We start from the raw sequence: 27,909 nt of genomic DNA on the forward strand, positions 1-27,909 counted from the left end.
AAGCCATCCTGAAATTTTTGAAGGTAACCGGTTGTTATTGTTGTTGTTATGTGATCTAAAAAATCGTAAAATCTTGCAATTTTGAAGATTTTAAAGGAAAGTTCAGAGATACGTACCATTAAATAGTGTCATACCGAACTTTGTGGCTTTTATTGTTGTTATTTTGAGATGGCATTGTTTGGTATTTCTTTCTTTTCCTTTTTTTTTTTTTTTTGCTACATTTTTCCAAAGAAACTTTTGTTTCCCGCCGAAAAAAAAATTAGCTTAGCGACACCTGGGGCTTTCGTTTTCCATATAAGGTCAAACTACGGTAAATGAGCTGATAACCGAGATTTAGTGAACCAATCAGAACGCTAGAAATGCAATATCCGAGGCTGAGAATTTAATAATTAACAATTAGATTATGAGCTCGAGATTTCTATCGCGTGATAGTTGATGAGGGCGAAGCCCGAATCAACTATCACGCATAGAAATCGAGAGCGAATAATCTAATTGTTTTAGTATAAATCTACTAGTCGTTCAAAACTAAACAAGTAAATTATCTATTTCCTCATCGCAGACACTTCGAAAACGCGAAGAGGCGGCCGCCATTTTGTTGAAAATTGCTACTCACTATCTATCACAGAATAGATAGCGAGTAGCGTAGCCAATCAGAGAACGGCATTCGTGATAGAACACTAGTAGATTTATACTAACATTCATTATAAAGTCAAGAGAATAAAGTTGAACTATTCGATAGGTTTCTGGATTAAACATTGTCGCACTTTATAGTCTCCTGGATAAACGCGATTTTGGATCACTTCTCTTCAATAAACAAAGATTTTTATCCCAAATTTTCTCAAAATAAAAAAATAATCGCGTTGTCTTTTTCATGTCACGTCCCTGAGTGCATTTTTGGGCATCTTGACCCAATCTGTTGCAACGTTTATAGAAACCACGGGAAATGTCGCTTTTCTGGGAAGTTGGGTGAAGATTTGAAGGTGGGGGCGGAGCAGGTCGGTTGATATGGGCCATTTGGGGGGAGGGGTTGGAGACAGTGGCACCAAAGAAAAACTCTCCAGATTTCTGATTTCTAGTGGGGTTAGGGGGGGGGGGGGGGAGGGGAGGAGGCTACACCTCTGGAGTATTGATTTGGCAGGATATTTCAGTATTTTGAAAAAAAAAAGGTCACCCGATCAGCAATGCAACCGAAGGCAAAGCTCACCGAAACGCAAAGAAATTCAATTTAATTTGATAGCATACATCTCTGAGAACTGCTGATGTCAATCTTCCAGTTGAAACCTTTCCTTGAGTTTTTTTTTTTTTTTTTTTTGAGTTGAATCAACAAAAAGTGGGTTTGTTCACAAATGTCAGCTTAGAATATCTTGAGTAAACTGAACTCCTTTAACAGCTATAACGCCATATTTATTCAGGATAGCTTTTTCGCTTCAGCGGAGAAAACTAGATACAAGAAAGGCAAAGTAAAAGCAATTTTCTTTCAATAGCTTTTTTTTTATTCAAAAACAAAAACCTCTTGCCTTATGTGTTATGTTAAACAATCAACTGAGAAAAAATAAATTCAGTCATTTCTTCCTTACGTGCGAAAAAGACTTTAGACGTCATGTATGACTAAATGATTTATATGTTTACTTGCAGGTGAATAGAAATCCTCCCTGTTTGAAACTATTACCGAAATAACTTCAAAATAAAGTGAGACTACCCGATGTGATTAAGATAATTCACCGCAAGCCATGCAGTTTTTCCTTAGTGTTAGAACAATAGTAGTTTCTAAGCTACCAATAGTTCGGCAATTAATTTTTGGCAACTTATTTACCTTTGATAGACGTTAACAAACCCTGGGTTTTATTTTAACCTTGATTGTGCAGCTGTAACTTCGTTTCCGTTGTATTGTCTTTCACTCATTGCCGTCTGAAAGAAAATAGTACTTTAGGTTTTGAGCCCGGCAGTGGTCGAGGGTTCAAAATTTAGCGAGGCTTGCTGTGTTTAACTCTTGTTTGCCTAAGCGTAAGGCAAACGGGAAAATTTGCATATCATCTGTTGACGCTCCTTTGAAATTCAAATTTCAAGCCACTGCGACGTGTCAAAATTATCCAATAGCAGACAGCGCTTGGCCTCCTTAACTCACGACTTGGACGTCTTTTAAAGCGAAGATTTGTCCGATAGGAGGAACATCGGACAGGTGAAATAGCAAAAAGTTCCCAAGAAAAATTTGCTCATGGTTTAAAACGCTATCTGTCAGCACAAAAGATGGGCACTTCTACAATATCTACGCGTGGAGCGTATTTCCTCGCAGCTTGCTTTTCTACCTTTTTCGCCGCCAGCAATTCCATGGCTCGTAAGTATAGAGGCAGCAAGTTTGTTTCTCTATTTAATCCTCGACGGACATTAGCGAAACTTTTCGATTAATCCATGACCGCAGACCGCTTTAATTTAACGACCACTCAGTTGCGCTCTTTATTTCACACCGATTCTGAATACGGAAACGAGGAAAGTAAGAATTGCAACGATAGTTACGAAATACGAAAGAAATTGACATGTAATCAATTGGAGCTTTGTATAGAAGACGATTGAACGAAATTTCGAATAGAAACCATGCTGTAGTTAACCTCGGTTCAGTATAGAAACATGGTTATGACACGAAACAACTGCTGCTTGTAACATATTTCATTTAGCACTGTGGTCTATGCACAAGAATACCCCTCTTTGCATTTACATTGATGCGAAAACAACAGCTGTTTTTGTCTAACGCGTGAAAATTAATTTGCTTCCTAACTTGCCCGTTTCCAAGCACATCTGAATATGTGTTTCGTGGACTAGATTTGTGTAGCAATAAATCCACAGTTTCTTTTCGTTCGTCTTTAGGCTTTATCGTATGTATTTTTTCTAACTTTTCATACGATGGTTTGAAAGGTTACAAGGATGTCGGTCGTATGATATATAACCCGGTCTAAATTTTCTTGCCATACGTTGCTAATGAGGCAAGGAAGCCCCGAGATGTTGTTGTGTAGTATTATTTAGAGGTAACGGTTAAAACGACTTTTTCCCTGGAGGTTGGTTGTAAGCTTAAAATTTTCCATACGCTTTAATGCCAGCTGTGAAGTGCATCCAATATGAAAAATGTAAAATTAAAAGTAGTTCTTACCAGTATACTCTGCTTGTTTACTTTGAATTTGCTTTCAACGCCTTAGTACAAAATTCATTTATTTCAATTGTCATGCAATCAGTACGACGGAAATTTCTTCAAAAGGTTATAAATATATCCGTGCAATCCGTCAAAGTTCTCCACCGAAATGAAACTTACACCGTTATATATTTGTGTTTGAGTATCGGAGAAGCACATCAGAAGACCCCAGTAGAAATTATTGTTTGTTAAGGTAAATAGCTTACGGAGCCTAAAAATCGCACCACCTTTTCTTTGCATTCGTGAGTTTTGTCCTTGGAAGTTATTCATCAGTATTCTACCCTGAAATGAAACTTATACCGCTATACATTTGAGGTTGAGTATCAGAGAAACACATTACGGAAAGCGAAAAGAAACCGGCCTTGCTAACACTATAACAGGTTACTTAGTCAGCAAGAATAGAAACATTTTTTTTTTTTTGTCTGTTTTCATTTTGCTTTGGTTTTGGTTCAGTTGCATCCGTAATTTTTTACAACCTGTTTAAATGTTTCAGATAAAATTCTAATCGAATTGATATCCCTGGTTGACTGCTGTAGTGCTTTTTTCAGTGTAGCTTATTGGAAATGGAGTGACAGTGAGTTGACTAAAACAAAATACTCTAACAATAGCCGTCGAAAACAATTTTCACTTTTATTACTTTGTTACTCGATTTGGACAAAACGCAATGCACTCTCCTGGAAGAGCAAGTGTCTTCCTCATGCAATTAATTTGAGGTGTAGAGCCTCCATAGTTTGTTAGATGCGTCGAAAGAATACAGTTCACGGTCAATTTAGTTTACACCGGGACACTCTTCGTTGCGGGACGAAGAATCCCTTCAGTATCCTCGCAAACCCAAGGGCAGACAGAAAGAGACATTGCAATGATCTTAACCTTACAAATGAAACATCAAAAGTTTTATTTTTCTCATATCCATGACGATTCTTTGCTTTTAAACCAAATAAGCCGGCACAGCAATGCCAGCTCAGTTCCCTGTCAGGTATTCGGAATATTACGCCATCGACACCAAATATCTCAAAATTTTATTTTTCTTTGTCCAAAGTGTACGCGACAATTAATACCCTGAACGTACAACGTTTGTAAAACCTCAAAATTGTGCAATATTTTCAGCGTCAATATATTAGTTTTTCCTGGAGATTAAGATCGATGAGATGGTTGCAATTATGTGTAAGGAAACTCGTATCGAACGAAAACTGAAATCGGGGAATGGTGAACGTAGACAAATAGAAACTATACTCTTTTTTAGTTGCAAAGCGTGTAATTTCAGTTATAGTTGCTTGATGAAAAAAAAATTCAAATATTATTTTTGTACACGGCTTTGACCTTTTAGCGAGCTCACGGTCTTAAAATATTGCGATAAAAAAATTTTTAAGTTATAACTTTCTTTGTCGATTTACAGGTGTCTAAAAACGTTACCGATAGGACAGTAGGCACGTCCAATACAATGACAGGCTCATAAAGACTGACGTGGTATAGTTTTAAAGTCAAACTCCGTTGGAAACTTGTTTGAAGTGGACAGAGCATTGTTTGAACAACATTTATCTGTCTGTCAAAATTTTCCAATTAACTACCAGCAGTTTGGCAATACTTCCAAAGCTGGTTTTGATACTGGAACAAAGTTGTCCGTCTTTTGATTTTCGATGCAGTGGATTCAATCTAGTTGGTAAATATAACCAGGTCTGTTTATTTCTATTTAGCAATTTACTGATTTATGTGCAAGATAGAAGAAACTGCCTTGACAGTTGATTAGCAGCTTGACACACCGGTCCTATTAACGAGAGTAAAGATTGACCGGAGAGTCGACTAACTTTGACAAGAGTTAACCAGTATTTGAGACTAAAAACTCTTTACAATCGCTCCACCTGCAAGTCCTCTTGTCGACACTTACTTCGTTCTCAAGAAAGCTGTGCTGAATTTTTTTTTGGCCCAAAATTCAGTTTCTTGTTGAGACAATCTTGACTCAAGATCTGTTCAGATCACGCCATTCGGCCTGACATTTTGCACCAATAATTCTCATGCCCTGTCATGCATTAACTCCCACGCGATTTGCGGCCTCAAAGAGCTCGAATTCTCATCGATTCTTTCTCGTTTCACATTTATCTACATACAGCTCGATTCTAATTATAAGGCAGTGCTGTCGTGCCCAAAAACAGCGATAATCGTCATAAGTTATAAGTTGTTCAGCCGATAACGGTACGGCTTTCAATCCGGCATGAGTTCTTCCCGATTTCTTTCTCTTGCTCTACCTTCGTTTACATGAACCCGGCCAGAAACTCTCATATCGGTATCTGCACTGGATCGCTATATTAACATTCCGGTACGAAAACACTTGCCATTTTCATGTAAACCTGGAGTAAACTCACACCAGCACAATGAAAACATTGTCCAGCTTAGACTAGAATTAGACAGCAGTCTGACTAGATCATCTGGCTCTGTTTCTAAAGACAAGAATATCGCCAATCAGCCAATAAAATTCACTCATTACAGAGCCAAACGCCGGTCCGTACAAATGGAGAAAATTTATCCGTGCAAGGGTCGATCGGTCCCTAGAATCAATTTTGACACCGCGTGCCCAAATGTTTGTCTTCATTTCCCCGTCAATTGTGAGTCCTGCTGTCTAGCCCGCTAAGAAATATTGTTGGGGAAAAACTGGTTATTGTACATTAAGGCGGCACAGCTGGCAAACATGTTCCAGAGGCAATATTTGCTCAGCAATGTTTATGACCGTTGATTCCAATGACACTTTCTTGCTTCTGAGTCGCCAACTTGCATACGGATCATGACCTCGTAGAGCTGTTCTCATAAGAGTATATCCTAGGCCAGAGTCAGGCCTTTGAGGCTCTCATTGAATTGGATATCTTTATTTTCCTCTGTCTTTGATTGTAATAAATATAATCCCGCCTAGATTAGCTCTCGCTACCTACAGGCCGTCTAAATAGACTTTGAATAACTTTGAATTTGTCGGGCCAGAGCTGGTGGCCTTTTACTGAAGCTGATCAAAACTTTAGAATATCTTTCTACCGGTATCGCTTATTCTTCCTCAGTTATTGACAGCTGTTGCTTTCGTTTGGTAGTTTTGTTTTACTTTTCAACACGCTTTCTTTTAATCTAGACGCCGCCTGTGTAAATGAATTCCAAGCAGACTGTGATGATGGCCAATCCGGAGGATTGCATCACGTTATGAGACGGTCCATTCATAGTGTAAGTTACTTCACTTTCGTGTAATCTTGCAAAGTTTTTCTTTATTTGTTTAGAAGAAAGGTTTTGCTTATACGAATGATTATACAAAGCGGAGTAGTTCAAGAAAAGAAATTAGAGAGGTTCAGAATCGCTTTTATGAATAGCATACTTTGTAACACTTATCTCAAGACCGTTTGTCCGCCATTTGAAGTTCAAACATAAGAGCTATGGGAATGAAACTCGCTGGTCGGGTTAACACCCTTTGCTTCTACAAAACGTTAACCTTAGCCAGTGCGATTAAGCGCCGTAGTCCTCTTTTGACTCTTCAATTGGAAATTGTGAAAATATCTACATTTGGCCACATCTGAGCGGCGGTCAGACGTAGAGATACTTCGGACCAGAGACTTTTAGAGACTTCTAGTCTCATCCGTTTAACCTGCAGTAGTGTATCAGTACAAAGAAGATGGCTTAATCATCAGCAAAACACGAAGAGACTCCAACTGAGCTTTTGGAGCTTCCCCGACTTCCTTTTTCAGTGGTGTGATATGAAGACTCGTCTTCATACCGAGGATACTACTGTTTTTGTTTTGTTTCACTATAAAATCCAAGCAGGGATCAGTTTCTGTGAATCTGGTCAGATAATGGATAGTCTAGAGGTGATTAAACACGGAGACGCACTATAAAAGGAAACTTGGCCTGTACCCAAACAACCCGTTATTTCATTGTACGGATACTGAGCTGTGAACATCGCAGATTCCGTGCGGCAAGATACAATAGAATATTGGCAGAATAGATTTAAAATTCGTATGGGTGTTTGCTTCCTGAATAAAGCTTCAGATTTGCTAATTTGTTTTCGCGGTTCAGTTACAATATATGTTGTCCAAAATATTTTTTTAACAGCTTAGGTTACTTTTTCAAGACACGTTTCGACTTGTTTCTTAAAAAACCGATGCCACAACGTTTACTTCCTATTTGCTCACTATGTCCGCCATCCCTAATGCGACGTTGAAGGGGTAACTGTGTGACAAAGGTGGCGAGAGCTATCCCTTTTAAAGTGAGGGTTCCTCTTCAAATGTATTATCCTATTCTGTTTCAGTCCTGGCAAAGCTCAAAATCTCTCAAAGCAGATTTCATCCCAGTGGTGCATAATGTCACCTACTACAACACTGGTGACGAGATCACATTTCGCCTCAACCTGACGCATAACCAATCAGCGTCCGTCGACATAATAAAAAACATAAAGGTAGTCCTCTCGTCCCAGTATCTCACGCCGGTTGCAAACTCCCTGCAAGCAGAGGTGGGCAATTTCAGCGGCGCATCCGACAACTCAAGTGCCATTTCCTTCGACATAGCAGCCCTAACACAACCAGATTTGGTGTCCGTCACTTTCAAGGCCACAGTTACAGCCGAAATCTATCCTTTGGCGAATCTATATTTTACCGTACTGGTGTGGGGTCAAGATAACAGCAACAATTATTTCTATCATGGACCAACCCCCTCGCTGCCGACATTGTACGCCGTGTTTCCAGCGGTTTCACTGACCAGAACCTCGTACGATTGTAAGTATCAGTTATTCCTCTTGTAAGCATCATCAATGTGTCTTTGTGGCTCAACAACAAGCGGCTATCACAAATCATAGGAGCATTTTCAAAGTCTTGAATGAATGCGAAAATTGTGAGCTCATCTTCCCTTGTTTCTTTTTGTCCCAATCAATCAATCAATCAATCAATCAATCAATCAATCAATCAATCAATCAATCAATCAATCAACCAATCAATCAATCAATCAATCAATCAATCAGTCCGTCAGTCAGTCCGTCAGTCAGTCAGTGAATTTATCAATCAATCAATCAGTCAGTCAGTCAGTCAGTCAGTCAGTCAGTCAGTCAATCAATCAATCAATCAATCAATCAATCAATAAATCAATCAGTTAGTCAACAACTTTATTAGTGTGTCAAACTTCCGAGCTTGCCAACAAGGCTTTCTAATCGGGGACATCCACAGAATAAAAATACAATAATTCAATGTCCATACAGAATTTTAAATAGTTTATTATGATAAAATACTAACGTTGATGCGGTCTTAATTATTTGATTACCGTAAAGAGCTCTTGACTATTATTTTTAACAAAACTTGAACTTGCTTATCCAAGAAATTCTACCTCAGCTCACAAATGATTTTAAAAACATAGAAGTAACGAGTCAGTATCACAAATGTCGTTGTTGGGAACTTGGCACTATGATATGATGGTGCGACTTATTTTTTTTGGAATATTTCTTTTGTATTTTTCTAAAATGGATGAGGAGGGGGGATCTTTAAATCTGACCCTCATATGGGTGGCTGTAGAGTTTTTTTATGGAATTTAGTTTAACGGCAAACACAAATATATACCCAGTTAATAAACTCTAAGCAATACTTTTCAAGAAGTTTAATGCGCAATTCATCTTAAATTTTACTCATGTTCATTTTTCAGACTTGTGGGTGGGAAATACGACAGGTTATACCATGACCATTACCATGCCTACACTGAACTTCTCGCTGTTGGTGGAAATAACTACAAACATCAATGATTTTTCCTTCATGGAGCTGCACAATGTACAAGTGAGGAACGTGGGAAGTAACATCAAGACTAAGGACGGAGGTGTTACTCCATCGTACGATTCCAGCGAGGAAGTGCCTTTCAATGATCGCGCTGTTTTGGATTTTGGAAACTTGACTGTAAGTGAGATCTACTTTGTTTAATTTCGTTGAGATCTACTTTGTTTAATTTCATTGTGACATCGTTGACCATTTTAACAAAATCCAAGAACTGGAGGCCAAGCGTCTTTTGTTAAAATGCTAAAAAATCTACGCTATAGGAAAGTACTACTCAGTAGCTTACACTGATTGAATGGTCCCACTTCAGGATTTGATCGGCGCGCGGACTCAAAAGTAGAAACCATCTTGCACAACTTTTATTAATTTTAACACCACCACAGGAAAGTACTGCTCAGTAGCTTTCATTTGAATTGGAGTTACAATTAGTAGGATTCCAAGGCACAGATTCAAACGTTAGAGCCACGTTGTACAGCATTTTAAACAACACCACAGGAACGTATTGTTCAAATCAATATAGATATAGTCCCTTGGATTTTGCTCATGGACTTCAGATTTAGTGGTTTGCTCAATAGGAAGCTAGGTTGAGGCAGATCTGTTATCGTCTGATAACCGTCTGGCGATTTTGTACGTGTTTTGTCCAGTGAGGACACGAAGAAATTAATCGGCGGGTTATAAGTTTAATTAGAAGCTTGTCTCAGTGTTTAGATCACGTCACTGGGTATGCAGGGCCTCTAACAGCCTTGTTTCCACAGCCCCCTGACTTTGAATACACAAGTCGGACAGGCTTGAGACAAGAAAGTTTACCTTCTGTGCGCTAAGCAACGAATATTTTCAGCAACAACTCAAACCATTGTATAGCTGCCATCTTGGATCATCACGTTCAAGAGTTTTTTTTTTTTTTTTTTTTTTACTAAATTTTAGTTATTATTCTTTGCCACCAGAGTGTTTACAATGATATAGTAAATTATTTAATATAGTTAAGGGCAAAGTTACAAGTAAATAGTATAAATAATTTGCTAAAAGTTTGGGAATTAGAAGGAAATTAAAAGGAAAAAGGATTAAATCTTTCATCCGCGGTTGAAAATATATGTTTCATATATTCATATTCAAAATAAACTATGGCGAGGAGGTCCCCAGAACGGCATAAGGCTTATAGCGAAGGGACCTCCTCATGGTAGCTCAGCGTATTGAGAACGGCAATAAGATACCGGTAATTAATTATACAAATGTTAATAAGAATACAATAGATAGTTCAGTTAAATGAATAAATAGAAGACTGTTCAGTAACCACATTGCAGTCAGCTATAACTGAATTTAAGTGTTACGTATAGAACATGTTTCTTATTAAACATGCATGGTGTTAGAAAACGGAGTAGAGTATAATGCTACATTCATCCAAAATTGATGAAAATGTTTACTTAAACGGAGTATGACACACAAAAATTTCACAGTTTGTAAATTCACAAAGCGCGAGTGGAGCGGCTACAACTGTGGGAGCAGACTCTTAACCCAGGGTCGGTAGAACAGCTGCGATTTCAAACCGTGGCGTTGTCAAGCTAGCCTATTTTGAGCTTACTCTGAAAGTTCCATTTTGTTCTCTAAGGTTTCAGGCGGAGACACGGCTAGCAGGAAGATCATTATTGAATACAATGTCACCATCAGAGATAACCCTGACCTGGGAAACAACACCAAACACTGGGTAGGGGCAGGCATGCGCAGTGGCTATCAGATGCTGTGGGTGGGTCAAGAGGCCCTCTACGTTTACAAGGTGAGAAACATTTTGCCAACTTAGCTCGGATTGGCATATACCCCAAGTCCACTTGTACACTTGCAAAAACAGTCTGAGACTAATATTACAATTGCAGATCGAAGAAGCTAGTTGGATGAGATTACTCTTTTACAAATTTCGAAAACATAGTACGTCTAGATCTACAACGGCAAACGCTTGTACTACTGGCTAAGTCGAAAGATAAGTGAAATAATAAATCGCTCATTTTACCATTGCAAATTTTCCAGCAAGATTTTAGGCCAGACAGACGGGAATAGCTTGCTAATTAACCCTCCACAAATACCTTCATCCTCTCTTGCCCTCCATTAGAAATTATCAACAAATGCTTTAACTTCTGCTTATCATTATGACTCACTGTATATAAGCTAGGAATAATTCCTTATCTTTTTCAGCGAAAGAAACACTAAAGAGATTGAAAATCACCTTCCCCTCTCCCCACCCTCCCCGTATAGAGACGTTAGGTGTCGATAGTTTTTATCGTCCCTCGCGCGTGGCGTCTCGTCGCGCGGAAGGAGATTCTCGCGCGTTCTCGTGTTCATACATCCTTGAGAAAATAAGAGAATACTCTTAGTGTAAAAGGTATAAGTCTTGCTCTAACCAGCTTGTACAGTACAGCAACATTGCACAGTACAAACTGACTACCGACTCAAAACAGCCAAAGCATGCCTTCAAATACAAATAAGAAATTATTGTCCCGTTTTCTTCTAATAAAAGTTTAAAATTAAATTATATTTCCATCTGTTCTTATCATAAACAGAGTGAGCCATCCTTGACAGCAAACTTTACGACCCTCAATGAGACCTCAACTGAGCGATACTTTATCGGAGATAAGTTGCACGTAAACTGGGTTGTTCAACATACGTACAACACATCCTATGAAGTTGCCAAAAATGTGCGAATATCATTCTACTCCAACACGCTGAAGCTTTTACAAGGAACGTACGATGAATCAGACAACTCGACACAATCACTTACCATAAATGACGCTTTTCATTCGGGTGAAATTAACGTGTCAACGCTGACGAAAGGTATGTGATTTAAATTGACGACAACCTGACTAATCGCTGTTTTAACTTCGAAAATTGTTTTCTTTCGATCATAAAAGCACTGGGAAAAACTTAATGCACATTTCGGATGTTCCACGCTCAGTCACTTTGGTGATTTTGATGATCATAGAAAGTACTAAGAAAGAGAAACAAGCATCATCATGGCTGAGACACACTTGAAAAGAAAAGTCTAACCTGCCAGTATGATTATCAGACATGGTTATTGGCCAATGTTTTCATAGAAATATAAGATTGAAAAGTTTAGTATTCAAAGCTAACAAAAGTTGACTTCTTAGAAGAAACATTTATCACCAAAGACACTTACCGGGCCCTGTAAGTTACCGGGACTTTCGAGAAGTGGGCCCCTGAGTCCGGTACGAGATTAACTTCATCCCTGTCAACTTAAGCTCCTCAAGTCAAACCGTTAGCAAGCCTTTCAATGCGCAAGGGTTCTACAACTTGATGGCTTCTTCTTTTTTTTTAGGTCAGCAAGTCACTGGAAGTTTAATCCTGGAAGTCAGTGACAAAATCTCCCCGCTAGAGTCTCTGGATATCTTCCTGCAGCTTAAATACGAGAACGTGCGAGGAGTTGAAAAGCTTAACACTACCCACAAGCCTTCACCGCCTTATGTAGCTGGGGTGCCAGGCTTTTCCCTGAAAAATAACGCCTCAACCAATCAGATTCGAATCGGCGGACGCGCCAAGTTTTTCTTCAATATTCTGATGAAGAAAATGTCTTCAACACTGAAAGTAGAGGTATGTATTGCAAACAAGATGCCGTGAAACCTGTATTAAGTGGACATCTTCGGAACCCTTGCTAGTGTCCGCGAAATACTAAGCGTGTGACAGACTAAAATCGTTCGGCCACACGGAAATAGCTCAAATTTTTCAGTTGATTTCTGAATGTCCTGAAAACATAGAATGCTTCTATTTCTCCGTTGTAGGCTGGAAAAAGTGTAAATAAGGCTAGGGACTGTAACGACGAAAGTCAATTATAGCTCCTTCAGATAAACAATTGTTTTTTTTTTGTACAATTCCTCGCAGGTTATCCTCCCAGTGAATGAGACATCAATCATGTCTCTCATTTCATTCAAAGTCAACTCAGTGGGTAAAAACATAAAAAACAACCCCGCGCTTAGCAAGGTAACGGCGCAACTAAACTCCACAGTCGGAGACCCGAAGCTTTACGATCGCGGCGTGATCGACTTCGGCTTGGTCGAAAATGACGTCGGAAATGTGGACCACCCCGATAACAAGATCATGATGGAGTTCGAGATCATTGTCAATGACCACGCGAACGTGACAAATGGTTCAAAGCACTGGGTAGGGGTTGGGGTTCGTGGCGGAAAGCGTATGATGTGGATTGGTGATTTTGCGCTGATCGCGGATGTTCCTGTGGACAGAAGACCGGTTTTAAAGGTTTTAGCGACTTGTGCTCTACCTGGCACTCAATTGGCTTGTAAAGATTCCACTAGTCTCAGAAGAAGGTGAATTCTTTAATTTTTGTGAAATATCTTTGTAATGTTGCATTCGTTACGTAACATTGCGGGAAGCGAACGCAATTTTTTTCTCGGAGAGTAGCTGGAACTGAGTTTAAAAAATATATATAAGTTCTTAGATGTTTTTTTTTGTGATAGAGAAAGATAATCAGAATTCTTTAAAAAAGAGTCGAACCTATGACCTTTCGATTTCTAGTTCAGATGCTCTAGCACTGAGCTACAGGAGAATTGTGAGAGCCTGTGTAAGAGCTAAGAACGTAACTGACCAGGTTCATGGGACAAATATCCTGAATACTGCAGAATACATTTGATATCCTATTACATAACTAACTAATTACTAATTACTAATTAGTTGATAATAAACTAGAAGTAAAGTAATGACTCGAACCAATCATTAGGCGCAAACACCGCATTGAGCTAATTAGAATTCGAAGCGAAAACTTGTGCCAAGCGCGGGAAAATGCGTGAGAACAAGTCACGACTGGTTTAAGTCCTGCTTCTGATTGGTTTAGAAAATGGCACTGTTTTTCTATAACCAATCATAGAGCGTGGTAAAGCTCAACCAAAGTAAATGAAAATTGCTTCCAAAACTAAATTGGAAATAGCTGGTTAACTTTGTGGGTACTTAACATTGACTATGTTTGAACAAAATCTGGTCAAATTCTTCTCCTCAGCTCCAAAGTGTATTTCAACGGAACGGTCTATCATGATCAAACTTCACAGCAATACGCAGACAACGTCAATGTATTCTGGATGATGCCACCATATGTGAATTTTTCGAAGCTTGATCATGATCCGGAATTGTCATACAAAAATACTCAGCAGGGACCGAAGTTTAGCGTGAGTATTACTCTGATACCGTTCAACAGGAAGTGCCGCGGGTTTTTTTTTTTTTTTTTTACCTATTTTGGGTTCACGCTGAACAGAAGAGTCAAATTGCTCTCCTGCCGCCTTTCCTTAGAGACGGAAATGAAAATGTCTCTTTGAACTTCCGGTAAATCAAGCAATTTTCGATGAGAATTTTTCTTTAACGCGAAGGTAAATTCGAAAAAGAAAACTAGATATGCATATTACATTGCATAAGCTTACTGCAGATAGAGTTTGAAGGGCGAAAAAAATGTTGAAAATTTGCCATTGCATTTACCTTTTTAAGGTATAGTGAAATAAGACCTTCACTTAGCTTCAAAATAATTCAAGAACAAAAAGAGGAATAAATCAACTCAATTCTTGAAAGGAACAACTTGTGATCTGTTCTATGGCATTTTGGAAACAAAAATGCGAGAACTTGAAAAACGTTAGCCTAACATTTTTCAAATTTCAATCCACACCGGCCTACTCTGTCTCTGGCCAGAGGCACTAATCAACAGTCCTATTGCACCGGGGTGATAAGTTGTAACAAAACTAGAGATTTATATTTTTGTTTAGAGAAGCATTTTTGGATTTTGTAGCGACACAAAATTTGCGTGATACTTCACGGCTGTTCCTGGGGCTACCCTTGGTAATAATGGCTTTGATCACCCTTACTTCTCCTCAAAGGCGTGGCAATGGCGTGCGAAACAAACGCTTATATGTCTTGATAGTAGCACATTTACATCATCTTTGACAGCTCTTTAACGTGCATAAAAGGTGCTACACCTTTTGTGCGCGTGAAATATATTTTTGTACAAGCCAAACAAACATTTGACAACACTTTTTCCTTGCCTTTAATCTCGATCAAAACGCGCAATACAATCTAAAGAAATCACCTTCAGTTGAAAAGCAGTACATATAAAATTAGTCAGTGAATTTAATGAAATGAAGAGGAACAAAAGGTAGAATAAAAGAAGGATGGATGGGAGAATTGGACCGGCAAACAATGAATGAACGAGTTGGAACAAGCGACCAGGGAAACGATAAAAAGTTGTTCTTGTTTTCGTCTAAAGGAAAATATTTTCTATTTCTAGTTTAACAAAAGGCTGCATTTCTTGGACCGACTGTCGTTCTCTGTGGAGGGGAATCTGGACCCTGATGGTTTAATGCCCCCAGGGGATAATTACGCAGTGTCTCCGATACAACTGTCCTACAGTCCGTACAGTATGTCAGCGGTGTTTGGAGCTCCACTCGTCCCAGTCTCCCTTAAGTTCACGTCACCAGGTAAGGTCGACGAGTGCGTGTGATTTGGGTGATAGCAGGGTAAAAGCGGGTTGAAACGGGCTAGTTATGAGGTAATGGCGTTTCCCATGCAGTTATAATCAGTTAAGAAACAGAGTGGTTTTCCGTTCTGAGATAGCACGGAATACTTCTTAGATTGCAATGACAACAATAATTTGCATTCTGAAATTTATTAACGCATTCAGGATTTTAGGAAGAGAAGATATCTTAATGTTTACGTCATACTAGCCTGTTAGTGCTTTGTTCCACTTCGAGGTGTTTTTCGTAGGCTAAAATTATATTCGAAGACAAGCAGTTGATGCAAACCTGTTGCCTAACGTCTACAATTGCTTAGGAGGAGGAAAATTAAAGGCAGAAAAAATGATTGAATCATAATAACTTCACAACGATTGACACATACATCTTTATCCAAAGTTTAACTGCAATATCGAAGGAAGGACAGACAACTAACTTTTATATCTCAATTTGATTTACTTCAAATCTTTCAGGTAATGGTGCTCCTGAGATGACGTCTTCACGTTTGCCTGGTACGTCAACACAATGACCACTCTCATGAACTTAGTCTTTCAGCTTTCATTAGAACACCGTTGATCGGACTAACTGAATGATTACATGACTCAGACTAGCTGGTTGAGTGATGGACTGACCGACTGATTAGCTGACTGAGTGGCTTTCTGAATGGTGGACGGATGAGTGTCTGGCCTGATTGACTAAGTGACTGACTGACTTTAATAACTAACTAACTACAGTCGATTCCCGATAACTCGAACCTTCAAGGGAAATTGAAAAAGGTTCCAGTTATCGAGGGTAAAATTATATAGAAAATGACCTGAAAAGAAAGGAAAATTGGTTCGAGGAAGCGAGGGTTCAAGTTATCGGGAGTCGACTGTAACTAACTAGTACATGGATGGCTGACTAAGGGACCGACCTACTGAGTGGCTTATTGCCTGCCTGTCTCAGCGTTCTTTGGCTGACGGACTGATTTTCCAAACTGCTTGGCTGCCTGACAGACTGATTGGCTGACTGACTGATGGACTGACTGACTGACTAACTGGCTGACTGGCTGACTGACGGACTGACGGACTGACGGACTGACTGGCTGGCTGACTGATGGCTAATTGATTGACTGACTGACTTATTGCCAAATTTGTCGGACTGACTGACTGATTGACTGACTGACCGACTGACTGACTGGCTGACTGGCTGGCCGACTGACTGGCTGACTGACTGGCTGACTGACGGACTGACGGACTGACGGACTGACGGGCAGACTGACTGACTGACTGACTGGCTGGCTGACTGAGGGCCACTTGACTGACTGACTTGATCACTAGTTGACATGTAGACGCATTCTCGTAGTAGTTCTTTACCCAACAACTTGCCAGCCTGCAAACGCAGACTTATTTCCGGGGGAAATACATCTCCGTTCGCAGGCTAACAACTTGCACCCTCGTTTTAAGATTTGAGTCTCGGTATAGATCTTTTCACTTGAAGCTGTACCGGAAGCTACACAGCGCAGCAATTACAAAGTATCATAACATCTAACGCTCTATTTCTTTCTCCTTTTCTCTTAAAGAGGCTTATAAGCGAGGATTTTTTCTCGATAAAACGAATGACATTCTTTACATTTGCCAGGAATCAAACGACAGGTAAATATCTTAAAAAGCAACCGCACATTGCTCTAACTTTGCTGTGTTTGCCGGGAGACAGTTTGTCAGGCATCCTACCCGTGAACCCCTTCCACAATTCTGCTTCTCAATAAAACAAGTATGTTTATTCTTGAAATTGTTCTTGCAACGTCTGTATCAAAGATCAAAGTGCACAATGGTTTAGCAGTTGTAATTTCCTAGGCTTTCACTAAACTGAGTATATGTGTCTGATGAATGTATAGTTTTAATAACAATAATATAGCCATTGTCAGGGAAAACGTCTGAGGAAACTATTTTTAATATGACCAGAAGCGGATTTAACCTTTTTTTAAAAAGAGTTTTGTATATTTTTACTCAGGTTGAAATCAAGCTGCTTTTCTACGTCAGACGAGGCAGCCTCCTGGATTGGTAACAAAAGGCAGATGCCCGTTCCGGAGTTCAAATAGAGACTGGGGACTAGTTTTCGTTTCGGTCAGAAATTGGAGTCCATCGACAGAAAGATCAGATTAAAATTAGTCCGTTTACCAAGTTTGAGGTTCTTTCGTTAGATTAAAAACCATGTAGAAGGCTCTCAAAAATCTAAAAAAATTAGAAAATTTGTATGGATTTGGGGGACACCGTATCAGAATTAAAGACATCTGCATGGAATTTGGGCGACCTTTGACAGAACACAGCCTTGTTGTTACTACAAAATAAAACATAGCCAAACTTGGTAAACGGACTAATTTTTATGTGATCTTTCTGTCGATGGGGTTCATTTCTTCATATGGCGCAACTTGAACAATGTGTAAACTAGGGCCCAGTCCCTCTATGAACTTCGGAAAGGGCAATTTCGTACCCAGATCTCCCACTCACATTTCGACATTCCCGAACTGACTGAGATCAGGGTACGAGATGAGGGCAATTGTTCTCTCCTTACCGTCAAAGTAATATTAAAATACAAAAAGGCACATTTGATCAGTGGAAAAAGGAGATAATAACTGGTACACTGGAGGCCAATTACAGGGCTTACACCTTTCTGGTTAAAAAACAATTCATAATTAACTTTTTGCTTAACGGAAAACGCCGGTCGGTAGATGAAGTTCTGAAGTGCGACCGTTCTGTGGTGTTAATGTTGATTATTATGTTGTACAAGGTGATTTTTTAATACTTTAAATTTTCTGGAGAAAGTACCAGAGGTAGTGAGCATTGAAATGAAAGCTACTTCGCACTGATAATCCAGTATGATCATTAAAATGGTTTTGTTGTTTGTTCATTTGTTGTTGTTGTTGTTGTTGTTGTTTTTTAATTTTCCCAAGAGTAAACTGTAGACGACTTGTCAGGGTTTTCCTTCGGCACTCTTTTAAAATAAAATGTTAACTTTATTCCAGCCATGGACCAACAAGTCTGCCACGTTATCGGACAAGATGGAAATGATCTGTATGGTATAGCATGCAATAACCGAGCCTACATGCGCAAGACAGGCCCCCAGGGAGCTTGGTACGGGATCGAAAAAGAGGTATGGGAAGCCGCCAAGTCAAGGAACAGCGTCATGGCAAACCCGGTCAAAATCGAAGACAATTACTCACACAGCGGAAACCCGGAAGTAAATAAGACCCAGGACAAATGGGGAGGTAAGTAACTTGGTTTTCCAAAGTAGGCTACAAATGTCAGTATCTATTGCTCCCCATTTACTACTCGTAATTTTCATCCTCGTTCGTTCCAGTTCCTTTGCCGGTCGCTATGTTTTTTTTCCTCAACAAATTCATGCTAATATAAGGGCTGTTTTTGAAAGGCAAATCAATCAGTCAATTTAGTGGAAATGTCTGGGGCCTTTTTTTTTACCGTTGTTTTTGTCAGGAAGTTTATCAGAAATATAAGGATTAAACCTTAAACAGCTTAAACTGCTACAATCAAGTGTTGAGTGTCACATGTGATTCTAAGTTTTGAGTCTAGGGGTAAAATTATTTAGTGTGGCCATTCATATCGAAGCTATTGGTACTTTCATGTGGTACTTTTTATTAAGTTGCAATTGTACATGTTCAAGGCTTCAAAATAACTATTGAGTCTGTATCTCGAAGAAATCTTTCAAATCTTCAGGGCGGTTATAAGTTTTGAGTTCGTTAATACACGTTTTCGCTAATGTTAGTGGTAAATAAAGGAAACAGGGAAAAAATGGATGATGGATGTTTCACTGCGTACCCTGCATGTGCTGAAAATTGATGGCTTCCGGTGAAATTGTTGGATCTTTTATTCAAGTTGCGCACGAGTATTCTGAATTCAACTGTTTGCGTATGGGAAACAGGCTTTGATAATTGCATCTAATAAAAGCCTTGGAAGTTATCGCCAGAAGGTGAAGAATAAAGGATAAAGGATTACCCCTTTCGAACCTTAATGAGATGCTGAGCTTCCATATGGAAGAGGCGGGGAAGAGCATTATACTTTTTGATGCTCCATACTGTGGAATGATGTCAAATAAATCAGAAAAAACTCATTCAGGACTAGGAAAACAGTGAATATAGAAGACGGACAAAAAGATTACAATACATTGGTAATGTTAGACAACTAAAGCATGTTCTTTTACATTTTGTCTTAGCTAATAAAGAGGGTGTGTACTTTAAATCTGGTGCCAACTGGAACTTGAAGGCTCAGTGGAAGTGCTGTGGAAATTAAGGAGACGATTTTGTACAAAATCTTACATTTTTCAGCCAGGATAGAGATAGATTTTTTAGAAATCAAAAGTCGTTTAAAAACCTGGTTGTACATTTAACTTACCTTTTGCATGAAAATTCTTCGATTAGGTCCTCTTAGAAGTGCATGGTTTGTAAGAGTATCTCTGATTCAAACGCGTTCATTAGCAGTTAATTATTGTAAATAGTTTGAGAATAAAAATAATAGATTTGCACAAGGGGGTAGGTGGGTCCCTGGCTGATCGGGAACCTCTTGAAATTAAAGTATAACACCGGAACGTTTCCCTGTTGATGTTCTTGGAATTCACTTTACAGTATAACTAAAATAAACCAGCTTCAAAGCTGTTTAAGACCTTAGCGCAATAAGAAAAAATAGAGGCAAGAGAGTCCTTCCCCTAAAATAATTGCCTTAATTTCAATATTACTTCCACGCAATATATTTTGGATCAACCAAAAAAATAAGTTCAGGAGGAGCGGGGCTCTCACCCTCAAACATTTATATTGAATCGTAGTTTACTTTTATGCATGCTTTGCTGCAGAAGTCGAATCATGTAGTAACAAACCACAGTGACAGCGGCCAGTAAATCCTTGTTGAAAAAACAGCCCGCAATGAGTGACGGAACAAAATAAACGTTACACACCTGCAGCAATAGTGTCTTTTGTGACTGATGAACTGGTGCAACATATTTAACTTCAAATAGAGTGGTTTTCAATTGAGTGTCGTTGAACTAAATCCGAAGTTTTTACACTGGCTAATCACGAGAGAGGCAAATAGCACGATAAACCAATCAGAACGGCAAGCAAATACCAAGTTGAGCGCGGGAAAACGCGTGCGAACAAGTCACGATTGGTTTTGTTTCTCATTCGTTGAGTGGCACGAATTTTGCTAACCATCATATAGTGCGATAAAAAAAAAATCAAAGCAAATGCAAAACTACTTTCGACAATCAACTGAAAACCGTTGTAAAGAGTAAATTGGTCACCGTAAAGAGATTCGAGTGCTAACGTTAGTACTGCACATTTTGTCTCTCCCTACCAGGGGAGGGGAGGGGGTAACCCGGCTGTATGGGCCACTTGAAGTGCGTCTTTGCCCCCACCCTACCCTCGTTGCTAGATGGATGCTACAGTTCATCGCAATGGTTCGTTCGTTCCTAAGTGTAAAGTACGTCTTGTCGTGTTTGGAGATCATTAAATGAAATATAGAGCTCTATTCATACCAGGGGAAGGGATTCTTCTGGGAACAGTTTGAGGCAACATTCCATGGTAACATGCTATGGTAACAACAACTTGAGCATTCATCTTTTTTCAGACTTCAAATTACCCTGTCTTTTAATTTTGGATTACTTGAGTTTTCCTTTATTGCTTAGTTTGCTTACTTTTCAACCAAGTTTGTCTTGAGGTTTCCTCCCACTTCGTTTAACTTCATCAGCCCACGGTGCCGACCACAAAGAAAGAAATCTTGGATAAACTATGTACCTTCAAAGTTTTCGGCCTAATAGGTTTAATGCTTTAGGAGCTACGGAGGGGGAAATCTCCACAATCCCTGGTCCAAGAAGGAATAGGGCTAGCAAATGATCACGATAATAAAGACCAACTTTTCCATCCGCCCAACATTGTTTTTTATTTTTCTCTACGGTTGCTTCAAAAAAGCAGGCACAAGGCTTAGCAGAAATAAGATTCTCAACTTTCTTTAAAACTACTCTCGCGGTTTGTACTAACCTGTGTACGAACCTCTTAAACGCTATTTTTATATCAAATATATCTTAACTTGTTTTTTACTCTTAACGGAAGTTTAATGCCGAGGGGAGAAGTCCCACGATAACTTATCGCGTGCAATCTCCGTTTATTAAGACACTGCAACAAATGTTATACACGCCTAAGAGCTAACAAACAAACACTTATGGCTTTGTCCACTATTTAGCCATTCAGCAACTTGTCAAAGTCGTTCTTAATCGTACCCCAGTTTTTCTTCGTTAACCATCGTCCGACTACCCCCTCCCCCTGAGTTATCAGTAAGCTATACCGAAAATAAGGTCTCCCAATATTCCATTTCCGAGTTGCTGTGACCCTCATTATAAAAGCGTTGCTAAGGGAAAGCTTTTCATATGAAAATTAGTTTTGTTTGCAAATGAATGAAAAGTGATAACTTTGAAAACTAACTAGCCTCGCTTTCATAATGAGGTCCATCTTGGTTTTGAAACCGCGACTATCATTGTCATTATTTTTTTTAACTTTCGTATTACGATCGACCAACCCTTACGACAGCAAACACATAAAAGGATGTATGTTGTCTAAGTGGGTCTCTCGGATGGATAGGGTTCCTACGCATAAAACTGTTCTTAGATTCATCAAGAAACAGGTTGTTTTCACTGTAATTAGTCTTCATTTACACCTTTTCGCCGGTTAAGCCCAATTGATGAGCTGCAAATTCAACGTGCCAGTTTTAACGATTCTTCTTGTTTGGAAAACAATTTTAGCTTACTGGTTTAAAATAAAAACAGTGGAGCGCTTCTTACTTGGGACATTCCATAATTAATTTAAAGGCAATGGTTAATGAAACTTGACAAACCGCATTTTTATATGTTTTTGTTAGCATTTTTTGGCCTTGACCGTGCACAAACCATAACAGATTTTGAAATGTATTAGGGCAACAAACCAACAAAAACGACGTTCCTGTTAATTTATTCAACTGTAGTGTGATGATGTTCGTCCTTCGGAGTCGAGGATGACCACGGCTTCCATTTCAGATTGATGAACAGAACTGTGGGTCCAGGGAGGATTGCTAAGGCCAATCAGGGCCCTGAAGGCACTCCCACATACAGGACACGCGAAGCCTGATGTACTGCAGTTTGTGAACGTTAAAACAAAGGATTGTGCACGGTCCAGGCTCTTCCAACATAAATTGCAGCACCATTGTTGTCATGGCAAGGTTTCATAACCAGGCCCTCGATTAACTATGGACTATCGGTCCAAAAATTTCCTTTGGAAATTGGACTTTCGTTTTAGCTCAACAAAACATTTTCCCCGAGTATGATTGGTTTAAATGGACCACGTGACATGATCGACTTCAGAGATGGATAGCATTCGTCCTCGAAAAACCTCAAACTTATTTTTCCAATTCATTAACAAACGATTTACTTCCATTGCAGTTTTATCTCGTGGGTATATTCGAATTTCTTTGTTTTAGCTTTTTTTATTTCAAACTTTCGTCTAAAAGATCAAATTTGTGAGCTGCAAATTTAAAAAGCCAGCTTCGACGGCTTTAGTTCGGAAGTAAATTTAGTGGTGGACAATAAACACGATAGAGTGTTCCGTCGAGGGAATATCGGATAATGACTGCCCCGCTGAATTTTGATGTTCTTTGAGCTAGGATTTGAGCCTAAGAAGGGAGTTCAGTAAGAAAATTAAATTTCCGCGGGGCAGCTATTAGCCGATAATCTCGCCACAGTAATACGCTATTGTTTAAGAATATAATATTTATTCAAAGAACATAATTTTCCACAGAAAACTGTCAGCAGACAACTATCAGTAAATATTTTCCGCGGGAAACCTTCAACTACAGAGCGTTGTGATGTCATCAGTTGTAATACAGCTACAACTACTAGTTTGCAACGTAACAGACCTTTCAAACATTCCCAGACTTATAAGGTTTTTAAATAGCTTGAATATTCTTATCTAGTCTCCCCATTATCTTGGGAATAAGCTAACACAAACATTTTAAACAACCTTCGTTTGCGTGACACAAGTAAGCCAACTAAAACTCGTAACGCGACACAAACACATACATGCGATGCACGAAGCGTGACGCCAAGTCGTCACTTTGTGTATCGATGACGTCGCCTCGGAACTCTAGGTAGAAGATCTTGGGGCCTTTGATCCTGTTTTTGTTTCTGATGTAGGCGAACACGCCATTACTTTCGTCCTGAGTTACTATTTCAAAATTTCCTTCGTCATTGCCGCGGTGGAAGTAATATTTAACCTGTGGGCGTTTCCTGTACCCTGGAACAATAAACACAGTTCTTTAATATTATGCTTTGCAATGTGCAGACTTCTTTACATAAAGGAACCTTTTTAGACCCTGCATCTCGTGAGACAGCATTCTTGTATAATCATGTAAACTTCGAATAATATGACCAGGGATCATTTTTGCTTAGGGGGAGGGGTGGAGTGGGTGTATGCTCAGAGGGAAAAATCAAGAAAAAAAATCCTAGAGCAGTCGAACAAAATCAAAGGAGAATGATGATGATGATGATGATGATGATGATGATGATGATAACATGATTACAGGTATCCTAAACAAATGGCATTGACTAGATTTCCAGTTTTACACTGACTCTGTGTTCATATTAAAAAGTTATACGTCAAGAAATTCTGACTTATTAATTCCATTCTGTCCTTGTCAACAACAAAAAAACAATAACAGCAACAAAAACAGGATGGAGTACATACAAGATCCTGCTAATGCTGCCGGGATTGCTATTCCCAAAAGTTACAAAAACTTACCATAGGTTACGATGCGATAACTAAAGATTCTCGCTGGAGGATCGTTGTTTCGTAGTTTGAATGTCCACAGACTGTACCGCTGAACCTTCTTGTTGTAACAAGCCTGGTCACCTTGGGGACAGCGCCGGTCACATCTCCTAGAATAGAGTGGTGTAATGGAAGGAATTAAAAACTGGATCATTGGATTATGCAATTCCAGGAATTTGATTGGCTTAGCGGCTGGGGGTATATGAGCCATTATAGCATGCCCGAGGAATACCGCCCATTAAATTGTCTTCTCGTTCTTCTTACAAAACGAAATCAGCCAGATCTAGCAATATTTCTTAATTGTTGTTAATAAAACAATTATTAAACTAGCGCTTGTTGGATTTATGACATGATTATAGCACCTCATGGGTTATCTATCATCTCATCTCCAACGAGTGCTCGTGGAATAATTGTTAATTATACCATGTCCTATACCGATCATAAGTCCTTTTGTGTTTCTTGCAACTGATATACATACTTGTTTTATTACTTACGTGTCCGAGATCTGTTCGTAGTCTGAAGGGCACTGTATTTTAGGAATACATCTGTGACCACCGTAAGTATTAAAGCAGAACTGGTTTTCTTTGCACTTGGCTCCGGCCTCGCACTCGTCAAAATCTTAAGCACAAGAGAAAAGAAATGCTTTGTAATGTTGTATAAGTATTTGTAATGTTAAATCAGTTTGTCAGTCAGTCAGTCTATCAGTCGGTCGGTCGGTCAGTCAGTCAGTCAGTCAGTCGGTCTGTCAAATGGTCCGTTAGACGATCAGTCTGTCAGCCGGTCAGTCTTACAGTTGGTCAGTCATTTAGTGGATCGGTCTGCTAGTAAGTTAGTCTGTCAATCTGTCCATCTGTTAATCTTTTCGTGCGCCAACTGGTCGGTAAGTCAGTCAGGATAAACGAAAAGCGCATGTAAGGGTAAGTATGTACAAGTTAACTTCAAAGTCGGAAAATACAGCAGTTCCGAAACTGCTTCACTTGGAAACAAAACGTTAATGAAAGCAAGCGAGTGGCAATCTTGAAGTATTGAACTGACTCTTCAAAGACGCGTTTGCTTGTTGAAAAAAAGTGTAAATTTGTGCTAAGAGGGCGTTTGAATTTGCGCTTAAGTTATTTCTGAGCGTTTGCATTAAACGAAACAAGGCACTTGGATTTACTACCTTTCGAAAGCTTAAATTAATTTTTAAAGTAAAGAGGTGAGATTGTTGAATCAGATCAAAGAATGGATACTGTTTAAGGTGAATTAACATTTGAGTCTATGAATATAATTTTAAAGTGCGACCGTTCAAATTGTAGTACTAGTTCGTCCATAGCCCCCAATGGTGCTGGTCGGGGTTTTCTTCCAGGCGGAAATTTTAACTATCAATGTCTGAATGCAGATTGCTAAAACTGATCGTGTTAACATGCTTTCAATTCACCTGAGCAGTAGAAGTGTGTAGAGTTGTAACCTCTCGGGCAAACGCAGCGGTAGCCTCCACGCTCGTTCACACAGCGATAAGCGCAGCTCACGGAGTCACACTCGTTCCTGTCTGCAAGAATAAAACGAGGATAGCAACAACAACAAATAATATGAACAACCACTAGAAGGCTTGACAATGTATTTGTTTTGGATAGGGAAATCAACGCTTGTGGTTACTGAGATAACGATACCTAAATTAACGTCACCACTTGTCCAGAATAAAGAAAATTAATGGGATAACTGCTTAAAATTTTCATGGAACATATGTTAACATGAATGGGAACCTTGGAATTAAACAAGTGACGACAGTGGAGGTCTTGTATTCGTTTAATTATAAAACTGCTTCTGACTATTAAGGAAAGGAGTTGGAAATTTGTTTAGGAAATATTGAAAAAAAAGTTGCCATGGTAGCAACAAATATCATGATCATTGATTCGTTCCGAAAAAATTCCAGGAAAAGTTACAACATCTGGTGGTTTTTCCTAGAACATTATGAAAGTTATAATCGTTTAAATTCCGTGCAACATATACCGCTCCTCTCTTTCCCTGGACTAACAACCCGTTTTACAGTTTTGTGTGTATTGGTCTGGCCCTTTGAGTGGAAACGACGCTGGAATTGACTCTGCTGTGATACCAATGTTACCGCTTTTGATATGGAATTGTATTAAATAAATGTAAATATATGAAACATATATTTTGAACTGCGGATGAAAGATCAAATAGAAAAAAGATCCTCGCAGTTACTACGCAACTTAAGCAGTTGCGAAAAGAAAGTCTGAAAAACTTCACGCTTGAACGGGATTCGAACCCATGACCTCTGCAAAATCGGTGCAGTGCTCTACCAACTGTGCTGAAATCGACTTAAATTCGTATTGTTCACTGTATTCTGCGATAGAAATGGAATGAAATTATTTTTATTGAGTGCCGTGAGGACTACTCTCCTACTAATTCCCCCGGGCTTGCAAGCTCTGTGAAGGAAATGTGGATTTGAACCCATGACCTCTGGAGAAGATCACCAACGCTCTAACCAACTGAGCTAAGAGGTCAGCTGGGAGCTGGTCGTGGGAATTAAGGTATATAATTCGCGGCAATGGGGATATTCAAGTACTGTTCATATTCTAACTACTTTGAATCTACAGCCTCACCTCCACTCAAACGCTTGGTTACTATTAAAACAATAATAATCATGCACACCTCTGCAGGTTCGTCCGTCTGAGTTGAGTTCGTATCCCCTCCTGCACCTGCAGATAAACGATCCCAGAGTATTCTCGCAGAAATGGGAGCATCCTGAAGTACCACTGGTGCACTCATTTATATCTGGTGAGGAGATAACACAAGTTTATTCAGCAGTAGTAGTAGTAGTAGTAGTAGTAGTAGTAGTAGTAGTAGTAGACAACTGCATAATTATACTAAGACTTCCCAAGCCGCGAACGGAATGGGGAAAACGTACTACATACTTCAGAGCTTTGAACAATTGGGCCTTCCTGCCTAATGAATAAAAAAGACTTACGCCAAACGCGATTTTTAAAAGGAATCTAAATAGTTTTTATGTGACTTGTTTTAGGTTAGTGTGCATACTTTTATCGTAGATCCTAATTTTTATTGTAACCTATTTTTAATATCTTATTATAGGGGACTTTTATTAACGTTTTAATGTTTCAATTGACACTTTTTTTTAAAGTCACGCTTAAAATAGGTAATATTACCCTAGCCATACCTCGACACGTTTTTTGGTTGGAACTCATCTGAAAGCCTCTGTTACAACGACAAAGGAATGACCCTTGCGTGTTTTCGCAAATCTGATTACATCCTGACCTCCTTTCAGTACATTCATCGATGTCTGAAAAAAGAAAAATTCAAAGATCATTTGTGTATTTTGCATTTCGTCCGTTCTCCCTACAAATTAAAAAGTTCACCGCTCGTCATCTCGCCACCTTGAACTTAGGGCATTAACAAAGGACAGACAAAGAGCACGCGAGAAAGTTTTACATGTGGGTCGGCTATTGATGTTTAAATAAAAAACAAGTATAGCTGCAGTCCATCTCAACCCACTTTTCCTGGATGACATTCTGGCATTCTCGAACTATCGCTACTTGAAGCATTTTACCTTCTTTTAATCACTTTGTGCTTTGTTTAATGCGTGCATAACTGGCGAGAAGCTAG

General features: G+C 39.2%; 2 protein-coding genes across 4 annotated transcripts in view; one reads left to right on the top strand and one right to left on the bottom strand.

Moving 5' to 3' along the window:
- Window positions 1–1,956: 1,956 nt before the first annotated feature.
- Window positions 1,957–20,404, top strand: LOC146465440 (uncharacterized). Of its 3 annotated transcripts, XM_085128457.1 has the most exons (16): window positions 1,957–2,335; window positions 6,291–6,379; window positions 7,455–7,917; window positions 8,831–9,075; window positions 10,559–10,723; window positions 11,502–11,772; window positions 12,275–12,546; window positions 12,835–13,277; window positions 13,964–14,129; window positions 15,233–15,422; window positions 15,920–15,967; window positions 17,017–17,089; window positions 17,448–17,497; window positions 18,460–18,702; window positions 19,665–19,782; window positions 19,836–20,404. In XM_085128457.1, the coding sequence occupies exons 1-15, from the start codon at window positions 2,248–2,250 to the stop codon at window positions 19,739–19,741; spliced, it is 2,883 nt and encodes a 960-aa protein (XP_084984583.1). In that variant the 5' UTR covers window positions 1,957–2,247; the 3' UTR covers window positions 19,742–19,782; window positions 19,836–20,404. The 3 variants fall into 3 exon arrangements, with proteins under 3 accessions (XP_084984583.1, XP_084984582.1, XP_084984584.1); XM_085128456.1 differs by having other exon boundaries at window positions 1,958–2,335; window positions 19,665–20,404; XM_085128458.1 differs by having other exon boundaries at window positions 1,960–2,335; window positions 15,929–15,967; window positions 19,665–20,404.
- A 1,122-nt stretch (window positions 20,405–21,526) lies between these two features.
- Window positions 21,527–27,909, bottom strand: part of LOC146465441 (uncharacterized) — a 35,518-nt gene continuing 29,135 nt past the window's right edge. The window contains exons 15-20 of the mRNA XM_085128459.1: window positions 27,464–27,586; window positions 26,941–27,063; window positions 25,706–25,816; window positions 24,783–24,906; window positions 24,262–24,398; window positions 21,527–23,757 (exon numbers count right to left, since the gene is read on the bottom strand). Coding sequence (XP_084984585.1) covers window positions 23,513–23,757; window positions 24,262–24,398; window positions 24,783–24,906; window positions 25,706–25,816; window positions 26,941–27,063; window positions 27,464–27,586 — 863 coding nt within the window. The 3' untranslated portion in view covers window positions 21,527–23,512. The remainder of the gene's footprint in view (window positions 23,758–24,261; window positions 24,399–24,782; window positions 24,907–25,705; window positions 25,817–26,940; window positions 27,064–27,463; window positions 27,587–27,909) is intronic.

Source organism: Pavona decussata, unplaced genomic scaffold, assembly GCF_977016875.1.
Source record: "Pavona decussata unplaced genomic scaffold, jaPavDecu1.1 SCAFFOLD_156, whole genome shotgun sequence".
Classification (NCBI taxonomy): Eukaryota; Metazoa; Cnidaria; class Anthozoa; order Scleractinia; family Agariciidae; genus Pavona; species Pavona decussata.

Bases quoted from the DNA above. Each gene is read 5' to 3' on its own strand.
- LOC146465440 (XM_085128457.1), top strand. From the start codon at position 2,248: ATGGGCACTTCTACAATATCTACGCGTGGAGCGTATTTCCTCGCAGCT. The intron at 6,380-7,454 runs GTAAGTTACTTC...ATTCTGTTTCAG, and splicing joins TGAGACGGTCCATTCATAGT to TCCTGGCAAAGCTCAAAATC. The intron at 9,076-10,558 runs GTAAGTGAGATC...TTGTTCTCTAAG, and splicing joins TGGATTTTGGAAACTTGACT to GTTTCAGGCGGAGACACGGC.